Source organism: Podarcis muralis, chromosome 16, assembly GCF_964188315.1.
Source record: "Podarcis muralis chromosome 16, rPodMur119.hap1.1, whole genome shotgun sequence".
NCBI lineage: Eukaryota > Metazoa > Chordata > Lepidosauria > Squamata > Lacertidae > Podarcis > Podarcis muralis.
The window spans coordinates 19155243-19174754 of record NC_135670.1 but is presented as its reverse complement, the minus strand read 5'-3'; the positions used below and the strand labels follow the sequence as shown (position 1 = coordinate 19174754).

The window sequence follows — 19512 nt, the reverse complement described above, 5'->3', positions numbered from 1 at the left end:
TCTTGCCCACCCTTCCCAGGGCGGCTTACAGCAATAAAATGCATAACTACGAAACAAATACAATAATTACAATGGCAGAACAAGAAAAAGTGTAAAATAGTTCAAATGAAAAGCAATTCTGTATATAAACAAACCCCAATATTTTAAAAACCCTTCCATATATAAAAGCAGAGCTAAGGCAGCAGAGCCATGGGACTCTTAATCTCAGGGCTGAGGGTTCAAATCCCACGTTGGACAAAAAGATTCCTGCACTGCAGGGGGTTGGACTAGATGACCCTCGGGGTCCCTTCCAGCTTTACAATTCTATGATTCTATGGCACTTGCCTGTTAGGTTAATGGGAGGGAGGTGTTGCGGGGATTCAATGAGGAGGCGAACCATCTACACTACACTGAGCTCCTCGGATGAAAAAGGCGGGATAAAAATGCAACAAAATTAATAAACAAACTTTCTGTCTGTGGAAGACAGAATTCCCTAAAGGAAAACGGGGTGGGATTGGGGTAGGGGGCAGTCAGAGCTTTGTCCCTGGTTCCGTTCAGTGTGAGGAGCCTCCCCCAGTTCCCAGTTCTGCCTGCTTTGAGGCAAAAGAGCTTTTGCAGAACCCCAACTCTGCAATAGGGACATTTAAGCATAAATAAATACCACACCTACCAGCTGGATTCAGCATTTGTTTGCCTGACAGTTGGCTTGAAACTGATGCATGGCATGGAGGAACAACACCAGAGCTGGGTGCCAAAAGGGACTTAGCTCCTAGGCTAATTTCCTGCAACCAGCCTCCTCTGCCCAGAGGGCAACAGGGCCAATGTTCCTGCAGGAAGAAGGAAGCCAGTTCTGGCCAGGGGACCCCCTTCCTTAGCCCGAGGGCCACATTCCTTTCAGGGCAACCTTCTGAGGGCCACACGCCTATGTTGGGCAGAGCCAGAGGCAAATGTGGCTGGAGCATTAGATGACTATTATTATTATTTGTTAAATTTCTATGCCGCCCTTCATCTGAGGGCGGTTTACAATATAAAAACACAAAAAATGCATAACATAGTGACAAAGAAAAACAGTGCCCTCTTCCTACAGCTTAAAAAAGACCGTCAATTGTTTAATTAGCCAAAGGCCTGGGAGAAGAGGAAGGTTTTTTCCTGGTGCCTAAAGATATGTAGGGGCACATTTCAGTCAGGCAAAAGCATCCAAGGAAGGCGCAAAGCAGGCCTGTTGAGGGACATGGCTTGGGAAGAGTTCCCAGGGCCGCACAGAGAGGCCTGGAGGGCCGCATCCGTTCCCTGAGCCTGAGGTTCCCCTCCCCTCTATGGACTAGATTTGCTCCTTCTGCAATGTCTGCTTCTGTTCCTCCCTTTTCCTCTTCATTTGCACCCTGTGCCTTTGCATACCTGGATGGGGCAGCCGCCATTTCTCTGACAAAGGATGTTGGACCAAAGCTGGAGGCCACCCAGACCCAGCTGAAGAGACCCAGGACTGACTCATTCACTCTTTCCCTCCTCTCTCTCCATGCCCGTGTGCTGCCCACCAGCTGGAAGGATGGCCTGGCACTCTGCGCCCTGATCCACAGGCACCGCCCTGACCTCATTGACTACGCCAAGCTCAGAAAGGTGCTGTCTTCCTCTTGCGTCTTCCTGGCTGCGCCCATTCCTTTCTCTGTGGTGTCTGCTGGCTTCTTTGTCCTTTGAGTCAACCTGTGATTTCCAGCATCCCACCCCCACCCCGCCAATCACCCAGCTAGAGGAAATAGGACTCCCCTTGTGGCTTTGATTGCCAGCAATCCGACCCCTGTGTGTCTGGGCCCAAAGATCCACTGCTTTGTCCCTGTCCGCCATTATGGTGGGCATTTTGCTATGGGGTGTAGCTCAGTGGCTGAGAGTCTGCTTTGCATGCAGAAGGTTGTAGGTTCAGTTCCTGGTGTCGCCAGTTTAACAGATGAGGTAGAAACAGGGAAGACCCTTCTCTGCTGAAGACCCTGGAGAGCTGCCGCCTGTCAGAGGAGATGGAGACTGGTCTTGATAAATAGAGTCTCGGCAGCACAAAGCAGCTTTTCATACCTGTAGCAAGTTCAGCATGAGCAGCAATAAGTAGTGTCTCAGTTAGGAGCTGTCCACCTTCCGACTCATCCTCACCTGTAACCCTGCCAGCTACTCCTTGCCATGGTGTAGCGACTCGTTCCGAGCAACTGTGTCTGTCTGTCCACAGGATGACCCCATTGGGAATCTCAACACAGCCTTTGAGGTGGCTGAGAAGTATCTGGATATCCCTAAAATGCTGGATGCAGAAGGTGAGGAGCCAGGCACCGTGTGTGTGTTTGTGTCTGAGTGAGAGAGTTGGAAGGAACCCTGAGGATCCTCTAGCCCACGGTTTCCAAAACCTGGGTCTCCAGCTGTTTTTTTGGACTACAACTCCCATCATCCTTAGCTAGCAGGACCAACGGTCAGGGGTTATGGGAACTGTAGTCCAAAAGCAGCTGGATACCCAAGTTTGGGAAACCCTGCTCTAATCCAACCCCCTGCAATGCAGGAATATGCAGGAATATGTCTCATATGGGAATCAAATTTGCAACCTTGGTGTTATCAGCACCATGCTCTAACCAACAGAAAGAGAGAGGTTTAGGGATGAAGGGTGATGAAAGGGTCTGAAGTGGGAAAAGCACCTGTCTTTTGTAAGAGAGGCAAATCAGCCTCCCAAAGGGCCCAAGAGCAAATTAAGACTTATCTTCCCCAGACCCATCTGCTATGCCAAACCCATCTCTGGTTTCTGCTGGACCTGCTTGCAAGCCACATGCTGGGTAGCCTTCTTCTGAAGTGCCTGCTCTATTTATTTTTAATTTTTGGTAAAAGTTTTATTTTATATATATATATAAAGGCAGAGAGAGCAGTTATAGCTGCAGATGAAAATTAAAAGTTGAGAAACAAGACCATAAAATAAGCACATAGAATAAGTGCTGTTATGGGTTAAGTAACCAAGCCAGAGTCATGATAGAAAAAAGTGAGAATTAAAGTTGTATTCTCGTAAAGTGCTGTATGATATTAGTGCCATTTGATTGTCAAGTATTGTCTCAGATTTGTCAGGCTTTTGATTAGGGTTGTCTTTAAAATGATGCCAAATCATATAAAAAGCGTCTGAAAGTGAGCATAGAATCATAGAGTTGGAAGGGACCACGAGAGTCATCTAGTCCAACCCTCTGCAATGCAGGAATCTTTCGCCCAGCTTGGGGCTCGAACCTACAACCCTGAGCTTAAGAGTCTCAGCTCTACCAACTGAGCTTCCTTGCCCTTGTCGAAATATCAGATTAAGAGTGATTTTTCTCCATTGTAGCTGTATTCCAGAGCGAGTGGTACCTAGCGTCCAGTGTAAGATTTTGGGCTGTTTTCCATTGAATTGTAATTGCCATTTTGAACTGCCAGGGTTGTATTTAAGACCAATTCTTTTGGCAATGTATCTTCATTTGCGCCATCAATATAATTCAGCAGCACTAGCGAGTGGGCCTCTCTACTGAGCGCCTCGCTGCTCTCCACCTTCAGCTTTTGTCTTCTTCCCACAGATATTGTCAACACCCCCAAACCGGACGAGAAAGCCATCATGACTTACGTCTCCTGCTTCTACCACGCCTTTGCAGGTGCAGAGCAGGTAAGCAAAAAGAAGCGGTAGCAGCATTTCCCCCTGGGTCTACATATCTGCAGCAGAGAACTATGCTAGCCCAGTCCCTTCTTCCTTTTAGAATCATTGAATTGGGGGTCTTCTATGACGACCCACTGCTCAGTGCAGGATGCATCTAGAGCATTCCTAACAGACTGCCATCAAGACACAGCATAACTGCCTCCAGCAAAGGAGAGCTCACCCTCTCAAGGCAGCCTGCATTAGTGGTTGGACAGCTATTACTCTTAGGAAATTTATATCGAAGTTTGCTTGAAATCTACTTCGCTGGAATTTTTACCCATTGGTTCCAGTCTTGCCTTCTGGAGCCAAAGATGACAGTATTGATGGATTTAATGGTGGTGGTAGCAGTTTGATCTACAGACCACAAACATGAGACAAAATATTTGATTATCAAGACAGCTTGGGGAAAGGTTAGGGCTCTATGAAAGAGCATCTGCTTGGCATGCAGAAGGTCCCAGGTTTAATCCCCAGCATCTCCATGTGTGGCTGGGAGAGTCTCCTGCCTGAAACCTTGGAGAGCTGCTGCCAGTCAGTGTAGGTAATGCTAAGCTAGGTTAACACAGTATAAGGCATCTTCCTGTGTTCTAGCCACGACATATTTATATACATGCACAACAGACCGTGCCTTTTAAAATAAGACTATAGCAAAATCAAAAATAGGTTTAAAATAGCAGATAATTTTGAGTCAGGGCTCATCTTCCCTTTGACAATTGCTCCCTAGTGTTGGTGGCTACACCAGCGATGACTGTAGTGCCGTCAAGGTGTACAGCACTTTACAGAGTACAAGAGGAGAGGTTTGTGCTTCGAGGGGTTTCACTCTGAAATTTGCTGTAGGGGGAATTAGCTGTGGAGGAAGGGGAAGCAGGAGGAAATGGGTGGTGGCTGGTTGAGGAAGCATGAAGCTATTTCACTTGCAAGTGTTTGGCTGCGTTGTAGGACACAGGGCCCTATACAAACTTGATACATCCAAATACATGGGTGGTATTCAACTATGTTTTATTAAGAGTAGACACATGGAAAACAATGGACCTGACATGGTCATGGTTATTAATTTCAGTGGGTCTATTCTAAGTAAAACTTAGTTTATTCTACATAAATGTCCCTCAATTTCTGTCTGGGTTTTTTTTTGGGGGGGGGGTTGCAACTTTCTGAAACCCCCCCCCCCACAAAAAAAACCTTTAAAGCAGAGCTTTCCAAACTTTTCAAGTTGGTGATACACTTTTTAGACATGCATCATTTTGTGACATAGTAATTCAGTTTTACTAGCAAACTGGAGGTTAAACTAACCCCTTTCCAGCCCCAGGAGGGGTATGGGGAGTGTTCACGCAACACACCTACACACTGCAGCCGACACACTAATATGTAGCGACACACAGAAAGCTCTGCATTAAAGCTACTTCCCCACTAATCCCATTGTGCAGCCAGAATGAGGCACGAATGCTGAGCCCTAGGCAAGTAGATTTGATAAATGTAAATAGTTTGTTCTGGAATTTGAGGTTGCATCATGGGAAGTTGTTTTTTTATTTTATTTTTTGCTTCTGTAAATAATCTTTATTCATTTTCCAATTTAAAAAAACATTCATATTAATAACAAATCAAGCCAAATCTTACCACATTCAAAAACAAAAAAACAATAGAGTCCGAATTAAATAATTCCAATGGGACGTCCCATGGTCTGGATTTCAAGAGCTAATGTCCATCATTTATTTTCTGCTTTCTTCTTTATTACTTCCAAGTTTTCCAATCCTGATATTGACTATCCTCTACTCTCAGTCAGTCAGTCGCTGGTATAACTCTCTATCTTGTTTTGTTTAACGATTCTATATTTCTATAATCACATAGGAGGCAAATTTTCGAACCATGGGAAGTTTTATAAGCTCTGAATGCCCTGGCATGTCTTTCACCTGATGTCCGCCAACTCCCGGTCTAATCTAAATGATCTCTTTATGCTTCCTCCCTGCCCACAGCTCTTTGGTGTTGTTATTTACTATTCCCATTTCTAACCAGCAAGTGCACTTCTCTTCCAGGCTGAGACGGCAGCCAACAGGATCTGCAAGGTGCTTGCTGTCAATCAAGAGAATGAAAAGCTGATGCAGGAGTACGAGAAGCTGGCCAGCGAGGTATATTGAAACTACCCACGCGGAAGTCCCCAAAAGCAATGCCCCTTTCATACCTCCAGGCCAATTCCTTCCTACCAGGAAACAGAGCACTGAACTCAGAAGCAGAATTCCTGGGTTCAGTTCACAGGGCCCAATCTGTCCCAGCATTTAATGCTTGTTTGCTTACTTCCCTTGACGCTTTCGTGGGTCGGTGGGAGGGGAATCACAGATTCACATTTGCACTGCTGTTGCGTCCAAGTTGGGTCATGGCAGCAGCCCAAAAATATGGTAAAAGATTAAGATGTGGGCCCCCAAAATGGTTGTTTGGGCTTAAGGCGGGCTTCTAGGTCTCAAGAGGTTGGCAGCATACAGGACAGCATGTCTCGATTCCGCAGCCCCAAACAGCCAACTAAGGCCACCTTCTGTTTCTTCCCGGTCAGCTCCTGGAATGGATCCGGCGCACCATCCCATGGCTGGAGAACCGCGTGCCAGAGAAGAGCATGAGCGCCATGCAGCGCAAGCTGGAGGACTTCCGGGACTACCGGCGCGTGCACAAGCCCCCCCGCGTGCAGGAGAAATGCCAGCTGGAGATCAACTTCAACACTTTGCAGACAAAACTGCGCCTCAGCAACCGCCCGGCCTTCATGCCCTCTGAGGGGAAGATGGTCTCTGTAAGTCACAGGGTGGCAGGTGGGCATAGGGCAGGTGGGGGAATGAGAAACAAAGCGCCCCAGAAGATGGCTGAAATAAAACCATCCTTGCTTGCCAGTCTGAAAAAGCAAAAGCGGTGACGGGGCCAGTCTTCCCTTGGGAGGCTGTTCCAAGTGAAAGCTAGTCAGTTGGGTCTTAATTAAGCTTGGGGGTCCCAATGGAGACAGTAAACTGTGTCCAAGGGAGTGGAAAGTGGTTTGAGGTGGGGGGGTCATTCCATTGATTCCCAACAAAGCAGGCAAAAACTTGGCTCACAAGGGAAGGGAAAGTTAAGAATCAGGCCCAGGGGCCAGATCCAGTTCCCTACCCTGCTCTGCACAAGCAGGTATTATAAGGTTTTGAGACGTTTCTGTTTAACAGAGGCTAAAAATTGGGGTGAGTGCACACACTCCTGGTCCCCAACCAGGTGTCCATTGAGCCAGGGGGTGTCAAGAGTGGGCACAGATGTGTCTGTAGGCTATGAGCCCAAGTGCCAGGAAGGATCTCTTTCCCAGGTTTCTGCCTGGACACCAGCTCCTGGTGGGCACAGCTGCAGGTCCTGCCACTTTGAGGGGAGATTCAAATAACTGTAGAGTTGGAAGAGACCGTAAGGGTTCATCCAGTCCAACCTCCTGCAATGCGGTGCTCGAACCGACAACCCTGAGATTAAGGAGCCTCATGCTCTACCAACTGAGCTAGGCTGAAGCTGTCCTGTGTTTGCCTGCAGGATATTGCAAATGCCTGGAAGGGGCTGGAGCAGGTTGAGAAAGGCTATGAGGAATGGCTGCTGACCGAGATCAGGCGCCTGGAGCGCCTGGACCACCTGGCTGAGAAATTTAAGCAGAAAGCCACCCTGCACGAGACCTGGACCAGAGGTAACCTGCCCGCAATTGAGCAGTGGGCCACCCATTTTCTTTCTGCCTCCCAACCCACTATCCTTCCCCCCCCCCACCCCTTACATTCTCTTTCACGTGTTTTTTAAGCCTAATTATGGTTAGATTTTCAGGACAGTAGTGTTGAAGTAAGGGTAGCGAAAACATAGCTAAGAAGCTCGAATCGTATATATGACTGACTCCCTTCTTTGGAAATTAAACCAATGCCCAGACTTGAACATTCAAAAGCTTCCCCTGCAGATAATTATACAGATAAATTAAAACATAATGTTTTCAGTTAGGCCACGCCTTGCAGCTCCTATGAGAGATTCCAACTTTTTGCCTTCTCCTGCAGCTTTGCTCCCTTTTCTTTCAAGCAGAGAAGAAGCGCTCCAACCCTCTATTCAACTTAGCAGTGTTCACAGTGGATTCTAAAACACAGTCATCTCGCTTCACGTAAAACAGAGCATCTCCTTCACTAGATACCTCCCATGTGATCAGTGTTAGCCAATCACATGAGAAATACTAGAGCGCTCTAGAATCCAGTTACCAACCAATCAAATTTAAACACATGGTAATGCATAAAAGTATTTACAATTCCATTGAATTAAATTACGGTACTTAATAAGTAGTGGCAGGATTCACCTACCTCTTCCCAAAAGTTAGTGAAAGGTTCTCTTTCACTCCTTTTGGGGGAGCAGGGGGTCTGTGGGGGAGGGTTGGGGCCTAAGAGGAGAGGTCATAGGACAGATCCAAAGACGGAGATCCCCTCTCCTCCTGTGTCCATCCCACTCTTCATATTCCACTCTTCGTTGCTCTGCTCCCGGCCCAGCCTCTCACCCCAGCTCTGCTTCCTCCCACCGCAGGGAAGGAGGAGATGCTCTCACAGAAGGACTACGAATCGGCATCTCTGTATGAGATCAGAGCCCTGATGCGCAAGCACGAGGCCTTTGAAAGCGACTTGGCCGCCCACCAGGACCGTGTGGAGCAGATCGCAGCCATCGCGCAGGAACTCAAGTGGGTGCCGAGGAGAGAGAACATTGCCCTTTCCCCCTTGAGATGAAGGTTGGGTCTAGTCGAGGGGTCCTGGCTGCTCCCACTTCAACCCTTGGCCACCACCCCCAACCTCTCACTTCCTGAAGGCTGGAGGTTGATGGCTTAGTTCTCGTGTAGGACTGGGGCAGCAATAGCTCTATTGCATGTCTGTCAGAATCCCAGGGATGTCTGATTTCACTGGGGTGGAAAGGAAAGGAGAGGAAAACTCCAAATCTTGACTCACCTAAGAAAAGCCCATCTGTCCCAGCATCCGGTTCTCACAGTGGCCAATCAGATGTCTCTTTGAGGAAGCCTGCATGAGCACAGCAGAAACTCTCTCCACTTGTTGTACCCAGGACTATTTTTCTACAAAAAGAGGTGCTGGAACTCAACATGAACACCTTCCTTGTTCTCTTATAATGGCAATGGTGTCCATCTTAGAGGTACCAGAACTGAGTTCTGGAGAATTGCAGCTGAAAAAAGTCCTGGTTATACCCAGCAACCAAATGCGCTGGGTTCCACCCAACTTTGGGGGACCCTGGCAAGCATATGTGACATCATACAGTGGGAGGAGACCAGTTGCAGCCGCAGGTAGACCTGGCAGGGCCTGTCGTAGCTGTGGGAAGGCCCGGCGGAGCCCACTGCAAATCACAGAATATTGTGGGAGTCCAGCCCCCTCCTTGAAAATGCGAGGGGGCTCAGCCCCCTGACCCAGATGACACCCCTGCCAGCAACTAGTATTTGAAAGGCCATCAACAAAAACTCCTGTGATTGTGAGGATCTGTTAAGAAAGGTTGACTCTTTGTGGAGTTTTAACTTCAACAAGTGTCTCCTCTTTTCAACTTCTCATACCAATCCTTTTTTGGTGAATTTTGGGAAGAGCTGCAAGAATTTAAAAAGAGAGTCTTTGGAGGGCCTCCAGAGGTCCCTCATCCTTCTCTTAAAGGACTGCCGAGATTCTCAGGTTGCAGAATGCTTGTCTTGCCAACCCCACAAATGTTCATGCCTTCTTGGCCTTTTTTAATTTCACTATTGTGCTCCATTGAAAGACAACCTTGGTGTGAGCAATAACGGGTTCTACGCTTAAAGTGGTCACATAGTTTTCCTGTTGCATGGCCTTTGGGTGGCTGATTTCCCATTTGTCGCGGTCCCTTGGCTGGGGTGAAGTCAGCCTCCTCTTGTGGGTGGGTGATTGGGAAAGGAAAGGTGTCCATTCTGATGCTCTCCTGCGGGTGGGGAAGCCCATAGCCTCAGCTATGCACCCCTAATCCTTGTGGCCCATCACTACAGTGAGCTGGACTACCACGACGCAGCCTCTGTGAACTCCCGCTGCCAGGCCATCTGTGACCAGTGGGACACCCTGGGGACACTCACTCAGAAGAGGAGAGATGCCCTGGAGGTGAGGAAAGGGGCGCTGGTAGGATTTGGTCCCTTCTTCTTCGGTATGAGGGAGGTGACTTTATTCTCTGATCCTCACCTTCTTTCCTCTCCTTGCCACCCAGCGTGTGGAGAAGCTGCTGGAGACCATTGACCAGCTGTACCTGGAGTTCGCCAAGAGAGCTGCCCCCTTCAACAACTGGATGGATGGGGCCATCGAGGACCTTCAGGACATGTTCATTGTGCACAGCATTGAAGAGATCCAGGTGAGGCGCATCAGCAGGGCCAAATGCTTCTTGAGAACTCCAAGCAATTACATTGGGCCTGAAATTAGAGCTGGAGAAGGTACAGTACAGGTCAACAAGGGGTGATGGAAGCAACTTCATGTTGGTAAAAAAAAAGGCTTCTTAGCTATGATAGAGGAGGAACATGATACAGTTTTATAACAGTATCATGCAGAGAGTGAGAGCTATCCAACATGGATGACTTTAAAAGAGGAATAGACAAATTAATGGAGGAGAAAGTTATTGATGGATGGCTGTGTTCTACCGCCACTGAATACTTGTTGTTGGGAATCACAGTTGAGCAGGGTGCCAATGCACGTGTGTCCAGATCACAAGTTTTCTGGAGGCACCTGGTTGGCCACTGGGGCAACAGGATGCTGGACCAGGTGGGCTGTGAGCCGGATCCAGGAAGCTCGCCTCATGTTCTTACGAAGAGCAATAGATTTCGGCAAAGCAAAAGGAAGTAGAGAGCTCATTTCCTTCTGCCTGCTGTACTCACCTGGACAGCAACTAACTTTCACCCCTTCCTCCTGGAGCAGAGCCTGATTACAGCCCACGAGCAGTTCAAAGCCACCCTGCCTGAGGCTGACAAGGAGCGCATGGCCATCCTGGGCATCCAGAACGAGATCCAGAAGATTGCGCAGACCTACGGCATCAAGCTGTCGGGCTTGAACCCTTACACCAACCTCTCGCATCTCGACATCGCCAACAAGTGGGACAGGGTGAGAGCATCCTTTTAAGAAACCAGCCCCATGGTGTGTCTGCGGGAGCTGTGTGAGGGTCTTGGGCAAAGGCTTTTGCTGGTTCGGGTCACCCCCAAGGTGCTGTGCTCCTCCCAGACTCCTGGGGATACTGTCTTTGCTCCCTTGCTTGTGCTCCCCCTCTCAAAAGACACAGGAGACATCCAGATGGGGTGTGTGGCTACGGGGCACGAAAACTATATACCTCCTCCAGGATCAAAAGTAATGCAACTCTGAATACTAGTTGTTGGGGAATGGTGGCAGGAGAGGGCTATTCATCTATCCATCCATCCATCCATCCATCCATCTGACTGGGTTGCCCCAGCCACTCTGGGCGGCTCCCAACAAAAAATAGTAAAAACACAATACAACATCAAACACTAAAAATTTCCTGCTTGCCTGCTTCCCATGGGGGCATCTAGGAGGCTGGACTAGATGGGGCCTTTTTAGTTTGCAGGTCTTACCTGGTGTTCTTATGGGGGACCTGAGCAGACACCCTCCCCTCTGCCAGCTCCAGATTGTTTTCTAGAGAGGAATGGAAAGTCCACTGCCAAGGCACAGATCCATCCCCCGTTTGTTTATAAAATGATTTACAAAATGCCAACTCATTAAAATGATATGTTAAAATCATTAAAGAATAATAAAATGAAGAACAAGTGCCCAACAGTGCAGAAAATTAATTCTCCAACAAAGCTTAGCAAGCAATCCATGTTTTCAGCAAGGGATGAAATATCAGAATTTTAGCTGCCTGTCCAGTTACAGGAGGGCGTTTTCCAAATCTCTGGGGCCTTGGCTGATGCAGAAGCTAAACAATGCTGTGGTCCTTCATCCCTGATTCAATAAGTGACAATAAGTCAAGAGCTCCTCTTTCCAGGAGTAGCTGATTAATTCATTGAGCCTCTAAACCAGATGTGGGGAACCTGTCAGGCCCTCCAGCTGTCATTGGATTCCAACTCCTATCAGTCATAGTCAGCATGGCCAGTGATAATGGGAACTGTAGTGAAACACCTCTGGTGGGCTTTCAGTTCCCCTACCCTAAACAAATGCCAAGAGGAACATCTGGAGGTGTAAAAGACCTTTGGGTTCTCCAGCTGCCTTGATGCATGTGCTTTGGAAGTCCTGCTTTCATCCTAGGCAGGAAAGGCTCTAAGTGAGGGGGCAGAGTACCTCCTGTCCTCCCAGGACTACACCCAACAAAACACCAACCCACATCTACCTCCAGTAGGGTCTCTAAACCCCAATACTTATGTGCAGAGTCTCTTTTATCTTGCTTCTCCAGGTGAAGCAGCTGGTCCCACACCGTGATCAAACCCTGCAAGAAGAGCTGGCAAGACAGCAAGCCAATGAACGCCTCCGACGCCAGTTTGCCGCCCAGGCTAACATCATTGGTCCCTGGATCCAGACAAAGATGGAGGTAAGGTCCTCTCCTGCCCCATCCGCCAGGGCAAAATGCCCTCAAGGACCTCAGCTGAGTGGTAGAGCTTTGCATGAAGAAGAAGGTTCTAAGTTCAGTCCCCAATGGTATTTACTGATAGGCCTGGGTAACACTCTGGCCCCAAATGCTTGAAAACTGCTGCTGATCAGCATACAGTGCACCAAATATTTGACTCCATATATGGCAACTCCTTACCTACGCCCCTATCTACCTACATCCCCTGGGAGAGATTACTAGCTCTGTCTGGTGAGGGGGCTGTCTAGTGGGTTAGAAGCAGGATGGGCATTGGAGCATCAGAGCAGGCTTGAGACTCCAGGATGCTTGGACTGCTTCCCTAAGTCAGAATCTTACTGCTATTTCTTGACCCTTCCACCTTACAACCCTCTGGACGCCACCCATAGGAGGGATCCAACAAATGGCTTTGGAAAGGGTGAAATGGCCCTCAACAGGTTATGGCTCCTCTTGTTAGCCAAGAAGTGCTGACCAAATGCAGCAGCTCTGTAAAGCTAATGTATAGTGAATCTGTCTTTGCCAGTGACAAACCATCACTTGTAGGGCAGAGATAGAGCAGTGTTTCCCAACCGGTGTTCCGCGGCACACTAGTGTGCCGCGAGACGTTGCCTGGTGTGCCGCGAGATGTTGCCTGGAGGGAGGCGGGCGAGTCGGGCGGCGAGAGGCGGGGCGGCGGCGGCGAGGAGAGGCCGCCCAGCGCGGGGCTCTCGCCGTCTGCCTGCCTGGCTGCCTGCGTGGCGCTGACGTCACGGGGCTGTAACGTGCCCCACATAGGCACACGCGGGGCGGCGAGCGAGCTCCCTCCCACATCCCATCGCCGCTCGCTTCGGCCGGCCTACTGGGCTGTCGCAGGCGGAAGGCCTGCGCATGCGCGAGGTTTTCACGCCTTCGGGATTCCCTTCACGCCTTCCTCCTCCCGGGTCCTTGAGAGCGCGGGAAGCGGCAGCGCGAGACCGGCGTTGAGCCTGGTAGGTATTGCGCTTGCCAAGGCAGTCATTTGGGAAATGAAAACTTGCAAAGCAAGCAACCAGTTCAATCTGAAGTACGTGTATGCTTAATATCCTGTATCTGAAACCTGTTCTGCTCCCTCCCCCACACTTGGTGCCATTTTCATCTACACATGCAGCAGAGTAAGTTGACCCAGAATAGTACCAATTCAGATGGCAGATGGGAGAATGACAGTGCTGAATGCTTTCCCATGTAGAACAGTCCCTGCAAATAAAAACCTAGCATATTTGGAAGAGGGATGCTAGCCTAACCATTACCTTCTATGCTGTTACTATTTTTTTATTTTTTTTTACATAAGTAAAAAGTGACCTTTCCCCATCTGGCATGGTGGTGTGCCTCGAGATTTTTTTCATGAAACAAGTGTGCCTTTGCCCAAAAAAGGTTGGGAAACACTGAGATAGAGAACCTGTGCTCCCCCCAGGTGCTTTTGTACAGCAACTTCCACCAGCCTGGCTACTGGCCGTGTTCTCTGAGGCCACTAAGAATTGGTACCCAGCCACACCTGGGGGGCTACAGGTTCTCCCAGTGCTGCTGTAGAGGAAGGGTGCCAAATGAGATCAGAGCTAGGCTGTAGGGTCTTAAGCTAACAGGAGGCTTCCCTTCTGCCCTCCCCTGGCAGGAGATTGGTCACATCTCAGTGGACATCAGCGGGTCTCTTGAGGACCAGATGAACCACCTGAAGCAGCATGAGCAGAACATCATCAACTACAAGGCCAACATCGACAAGCTGGAGGGAGACCACCAACTCATCCAAGAGGCCCTCATCTTTGACAACAAGCACACCAGCTACACTATGGAGGTGGGGGTCTGCGTGTGTGTTGCAGGGGTGGGGGCATTTTCAGAAATAATTCCCGGGTGGGCTGTTAAGATACATAAAAGTCAAACTCCATGATGCATGGGTGTAAAAATTATAAATTTCATGTTTGTGAAAACCAGCCAACTTAAGACTAGTTGCTTAGTCTTCCAAGTAGCAGCTCGCCTTCGTGCACATAAATATAAGCATTTTGAGGCATGCAAGATTACAGAACTATATGAGTATTATTATTATTTACTGGGGCAACCCAGTTAAATGGGCAGCAGATAAATAATACGTATAGTAGTAGTAGTAATCTACAAGGAATACCATGAGGAAAATGGGAAATTGATATTTATTCCATGACAATTTGAAATTCGAACTAGAACCTATTTAGTGTGTTGGTAGTCTTATTTGTTGGGGTTGTTTCCTTTCCTTTAATTACGGTATTTTATCTTTCTTTTAGCTCTTAAAAGGCAAAACTGTACAAAGTGTGATATTGTACCAGGCTGAATTTATTCACAGCATTTTTGCTGATTTGTTCATACTATTTTGATTTTCAATAAGTGAATATTAAAAGGGGGGATAATTCCTGGCTGAACCCCCCCCCCCTAGAATGGATCTCCAGCAAGTAGGTGAAGGATTGGGTGGGTGTGATCGCCCCCCATCTCCTTCCCCAGTGCTTCTGGATCTCATTCTGCAAACCCCACTGTCTTTGACTGTATGCAGCACATCCGGGTGGGCTGGGAACAGCTGCTGACCACCATTGCCCGCACTATCAACGAAGTTGAGAACCAGATTCTGACCCGCGATGCCAAGGGAATCAGCCAGGAACAGATGAACGAGTTCCGGGCCTCCTTCAACCATTTCGACCGGGTAAGGTGGCCTCTTGCAAACCCAACCCTGACCACTCACAGACTCACCGCCGCTTCTCGCTTGCACACTTCTCCCAAGCTTAATCCAACTGCAAGCCTGCAACAGGCAGCCTCCTGCCCAATTCTTGCCTGCACCTCCTGCTCACGCAGCCCTCACACCTGATCCCTGCTGTTGTTCCAGCCATGGAGGCCAATCTAGAGCCGATCAAAGGATGGAGTCAGGAGTCTGGTCTCTTGTCCTAGACCAAGGGTGAGGGACTCTTTTTCAGCCCAAGGGCCACATTCCCTCATGGGCAACCCAGTGGCAGGTAGGATGAGAGGCAAAAAAGTGGGAGAGGCAATGGGTGCAGCCTTTGCACAAGAGGTCACACTCCAGATGAGCAAAAGCCCACACAGGCAAGCAAGAAGCATGATCAAAGGTCAGGGCACTTGAGGGAGGCATGCAGCAGGGCCAGCGAAGAAAGGGAAGGGCCATGCCTCAGGGAGAGTCCCAAGGGCCAGGTAGAGAGGCCTTGAGGTTCCTTGCCTTAGCCTAGCTAGATTTTCCTCACCTTGGCCAAGCTAGAGGTTCCTCGCCTTAGCCAAACTGGAGGTTCCTCACCTTGGCCTAGCTAGAGGTTCCTCACCTTGGCCTAGCTAGAGGTTCCTCACCTTGGCCTAGCAGCCAGATTTTCCTCACCTTGGCCTAGCTGGAGGTTCCTCACCTTGGCCTAGCTATATTTTCCTCATCTTGGCCTAGCTAGAGGTTCCTCACCTTGGCCTAGCCAGATTTTCCTCACCTTAGCCTAGCTATATTTTCCTCACCTTGGCCAAGCCAGAGGTTCCTCGCCTTAGCCAAACTGGAGGTTCCTCACCTTGGCCTAGCTATATTTTCCTCATCTTGGCCTAGCTGGAGGTTCCTCACCTTGGCCTAGTTATATTTTCCTCATCTTGGCCTAGCTAGATTTTCCTCACCTTGGCCTAGCTGGAGGTTCCTCGCCTTGGCCTAGCTATATTTTGCTCACCTTGGCCTAGCTCAAGGCTCGCTTGCCACCATCGCCAGCCCATGTCTGCTCTTGACGCCAGCAACAAAGAGGGTGTGGCCAGCTAATCGCAACCTGGCCAACGGAAAAACTTTGAAGGAGTCGCGAGAGGCATGGTGGCCATCTGTGAGGCGGCTGGGACTCCCGAGCCGCCCAATGGCTACACATGGCTTTGGTCTCTTTCTCTCTCAGCAACCGTTCAGAGAGGAGGCCAGCTCCTAACGAGCCACAAGAAAGGAGGACTTGGCTGTGCGTGGGGCTTGTTCACAGACTGCAGAAGGGCTATAGCTCACATGCAGAGCATCTGATTTGCTTGCAAAAGGTCCCGGGTTCAATCTCCAGTTAGTGCTGGGAGAGTCTCCTGCCCAAAACCTGGGTAAACTGTTACCAGTCAGTGTAGACAATAGCGGGTGAGGTGGACCGGATAGTCTGTCTCGGTGTAAGGCCACTTCCTGTGTTCCTATGAGGGGCGCCCAGTGCCACCAGTTTAAGGAGAGTTTCCCTTCAGGAGTGCGGAATTTGGGGCTCCTTCCAAATCAACAGCTTCTTTCCCCCTCTTTGCAGAAGAGAAACGGAATGATGGATCCTGACGACTTCCGGGCCTGCTTGATCTCCATGGGATATGACTTGGTAGGAAGCTGCCGCTTTTGGGGGCCCAGAAGGATAGCTTTCCTTACAACATCCGTTGGAGGGCAAATTCTGTGTAGTTTAATATCACAAGGATCTCCTGGTTTGCTTGAAAATGGTGACTGAACCAAATCCTTGGCCATCCCTAGATAGCAAAACCTGAGTGGAAATGGGTAGGGTCTGCCCTGAGTCAGTTTTCAGCCCCATTCCATGATCCAAGGGTGGCTCTGGGTGGGAGAACTGGTCAGGGATGCTGAATGTCCCTTGGCGGGGAGCATCCCTCCCTGTTTGACCCACATCCCTATTGCTCTTCCCTCCTGACAGGGCGAGGTGGAGTTTGCACGCATCATGACCCTGGTGGATCCAAACAACACAGGCGTGGTGACCTTCCAGGCCTTCATTGACTTCATGACTCGTGAGACGGCTGAGACAGACACCGCCGAGCAAGTCGTGGCTTCCTTCAAGATCCTGGCTTCAGACAAGGTAAGCGTTGCACCAAAAGAACAGGAGAAGTGGTGGAGCTATCTCTTGTCCACAGAAGCAAAATAAGTGTCTCTTGCTTATTCATAGGACCCAGCAACATTATGCTGAGGTTGAGTGATATTCTGCAGTTAAAATTAAGATCTAGGCATTGAAGCAGAATTCAAAGCCTGCCAATAATCTGTTTCTTCTCTTCTTTATGTCTCCTCTCCTCCCGCCAGGCACATTTCAAGCCTTTCCTGGCAGGCCTAGAAAGTGTTTTTGTGGGGCGAAGTGGGGGATGGCTTCTTTCCATTCAGGTGCCAGAGGAGAAAAGGCTATCCTACCCATTTTAGGCTCAGGCCTTGTTTACCCCTGGCATGTAGCCCTTGACAAACTGCCCCTAAGGAAAGTGTGGGGAACCTTTGGTGCTCCAGGTGTTGCTGGAACCACAAGCCACCAACAGCCAGGAATGATGGGAGGTGTAGTTTGACAACAGCTGGAGAACTCAAGGTTCCATCACAGCTGCCCTAACAGAAAAAAGGTTCATGGACTCTGTTAGTGGAATCTTGCAACCTAGAACAGGCCTGCACAGTGCGCAATGCGTCAACCACATTCCATTCTGGGCCATCTTCTGTGTTGGGTAGCAACAGAGGCAAAAGTGGACAGAGCAACCAAAGTAAATAATTTTTTTTACCATTCTACAGAAGGCTAGTTTCTATTAGCTCATCTCTACCCTCCATCCAGCCTCAGAAGAGGCATTATCTGAGTTTGAGGGCATGATCCTGGCAGGCAAAAATGCTGGTGGAGGGTGCAAAGTACGCCACCACAGTGTGCAGTCAAGGGAAATAAAATATGGCTAAGGATGTGTAGTCTGGGGGGACAGATAGGGAACCTCGGAGGGCCACATCTGGCCCCCAAGCCTGAGATGCCTCACCCTTGGTCTTTTGAGTAACATGCTGTTCCTCCTTGTTTGATCCTCCTCCCTGCTGCAGAACTACATCACGATAGAAGAGCTACGTCGGGAGCTGCCACCAGAGCAGGCCGAATACTGCATCAGCAGGATGACGAAGTACACAGGAGCTGACGCTGTGTCCGGCGCTTTGGACTATGTCTCCTTCTCCAGCGCCCTGTACGGAGAGAGCGACCTGTGATCTCCCTGCTCCCCGTCCCACCCTGCCCACCTACCCCCATCTCACCAGAAACAAAAAAAAGCACGTGGGAGCAGAGCGACTCCCCACACACTCGCTTGTGGGGAACTGGTGCCATCGAGAGCCTTGTGCCCACCATGGAAGAGGGGAGGGCACTACCGCTACTAACCCCACCACCACCACCAAATATCTTCCCCCACTGCTGGGCAAGAGGCTGAGATTCCCCCCACTTCCACCCACATGCTGCAGCTGGTGGATCCAGGGTGGTTTTGGCGAGGAAACAGTCTCTCAAGGTTCCCCCTCCCCCTTTGTAGAAGCTGTCGTGTCTGTTCTTTGCTGCTGAGCTAGTTGCACACATTCCCCCTCTGTCCCACACATTCCCTTCCCTCTTCCCCAGAACCCCCCCTCTTTCCCTTGGCCCACCCCCACAGGAGAGGCAGGTGTTGTTGCTGACCTAGAGGGAGGGGCCACCGTTTGACCAGACGGGCCACCGCCAAGTGCATCTCCTGGGATTTATGCTGGGACTGGGAAGGAGGCGGGTACCAGAGGAGGCAGGGGAGGGCTGGCTTGGAAGGAATGCTGTACCAATAAACTGTGCCCACTGGAGGCCCACCCAGCATGGAAGTCTTTTTTCCCCCCACCCTGTTGCACTTGGACAAGTATATGAAATGGCATGTACAGGAGAGGGGAAGGCTAGACCTTTGTGTAGGAATAGATGGGGAGCCAAGGATGGGGAATCTGTAGCCCTGCAGATGTTGTTGGGCAGCAGCTTCCATCAGCCCCAGCCACATAGCCAGCGGTGATGGAAGCTGTTAAGTAAAAACAAATTCAAATAAGCATCTGGAGGACAATTGGTCTATTGTCTCAAGGGATAACGGAGTGGGCCTCCATGGATGAAGTCAAATGGCTGCGTTAGCAGCACCAAAGTGACCTCCCTGGAGCGCAAGCCTGGACAGTGCATATGGAGGTCCTGGCTGCCCATACAAGCCACCCCCCCCCTCTTGGCCTTGCTGATGTGGTCCAAAGGAAGGCAGAGCAATACATTTGGCTCCAACTTGGCTGCAGGAATTGCAGGAAGGAGGCATACAAGGTGCCATCCAACTGTCTTTGGGACTCCACTCTGGATTTGCATGGGGTTTACTCTTTAGCCTTTTCTTCTCCCCAAGCTATCTCACAAGACGGTGGAGGTTTAGGATCAGAGTTTATCTTCTCCTAGATGGGCTACCTTCCCAAGTTGACGAACCCAATCTGTCCCTCACTTCCCTCCTCAGCACATGTAGAAACCACCTTCTTGACTGTTGGATCCACCATTGGTCTTGTCTGCTCAATCCACCAGAGCCTGTCTTTGCATGCAGGGGAAGTCCCTAACTCATTGAGGGTA

The 19512-nt window shown here is 49.7% G+C and overlaps 1 protein-coding gene across 1 annotated transcript in view; it reads left to right on the top strand.

Annotated features, from left to right (window-relative positions):
* ACTN3 (actinin alpha 3) overlaps positions 1–18743 on the top strand; it is a 41756-nt gene extending 23013 nt beyond the window's left edge. Inside the window, exons 6-21 of the mRNA XM_028710022.2 lie at positions 1518–1596; positions 2192–2273; positions 3537–3622; positions 5680–5772; positions 6192–6422; positions 7169–7316; positions 8180–8330; positions 9639–9747; positions 9851–9991; positions 10549–10731; positions 12029–12163; positions 13824–14003; positions 14727–14873; positions 16459–16524; positions 16846–17004; positions 17976–18743. Of these exons, the coding sequence (XP_028565855.1) occupies positions 1518–1596; positions 2192–2273; positions 3537–3622; positions 5680–5772; positions 6192–6422; positions 7169–7316; positions 8180–8330; positions 9639–9747; positions 9851–9991; positions 10549–10731; positions 12029–12163; positions 13824–14003; positions 14727–14873; positions 16459–16524; positions 16846–17004; positions 17976–18134 (2149 nt within the window). The 3' untranslated portion in view covers positions 18135–18743. The remainder of the gene's footprint in view (positions 1–1517; positions 1597–2191; positions 2274–3536; positions 3623–5679; positions 5773–6191; positions 6423–7168; positions 7317–8179; positions 8331–9638; positions 9748–9850; positions 9992–10548; positions 10732–12028; positions 12164–13823; positions 14004–14726; positions 14874–16458; positions 16525–16845; positions 17005–17975) is intronic.
* Positions 18744–19512: the final 769 nt, after the last annotated feature.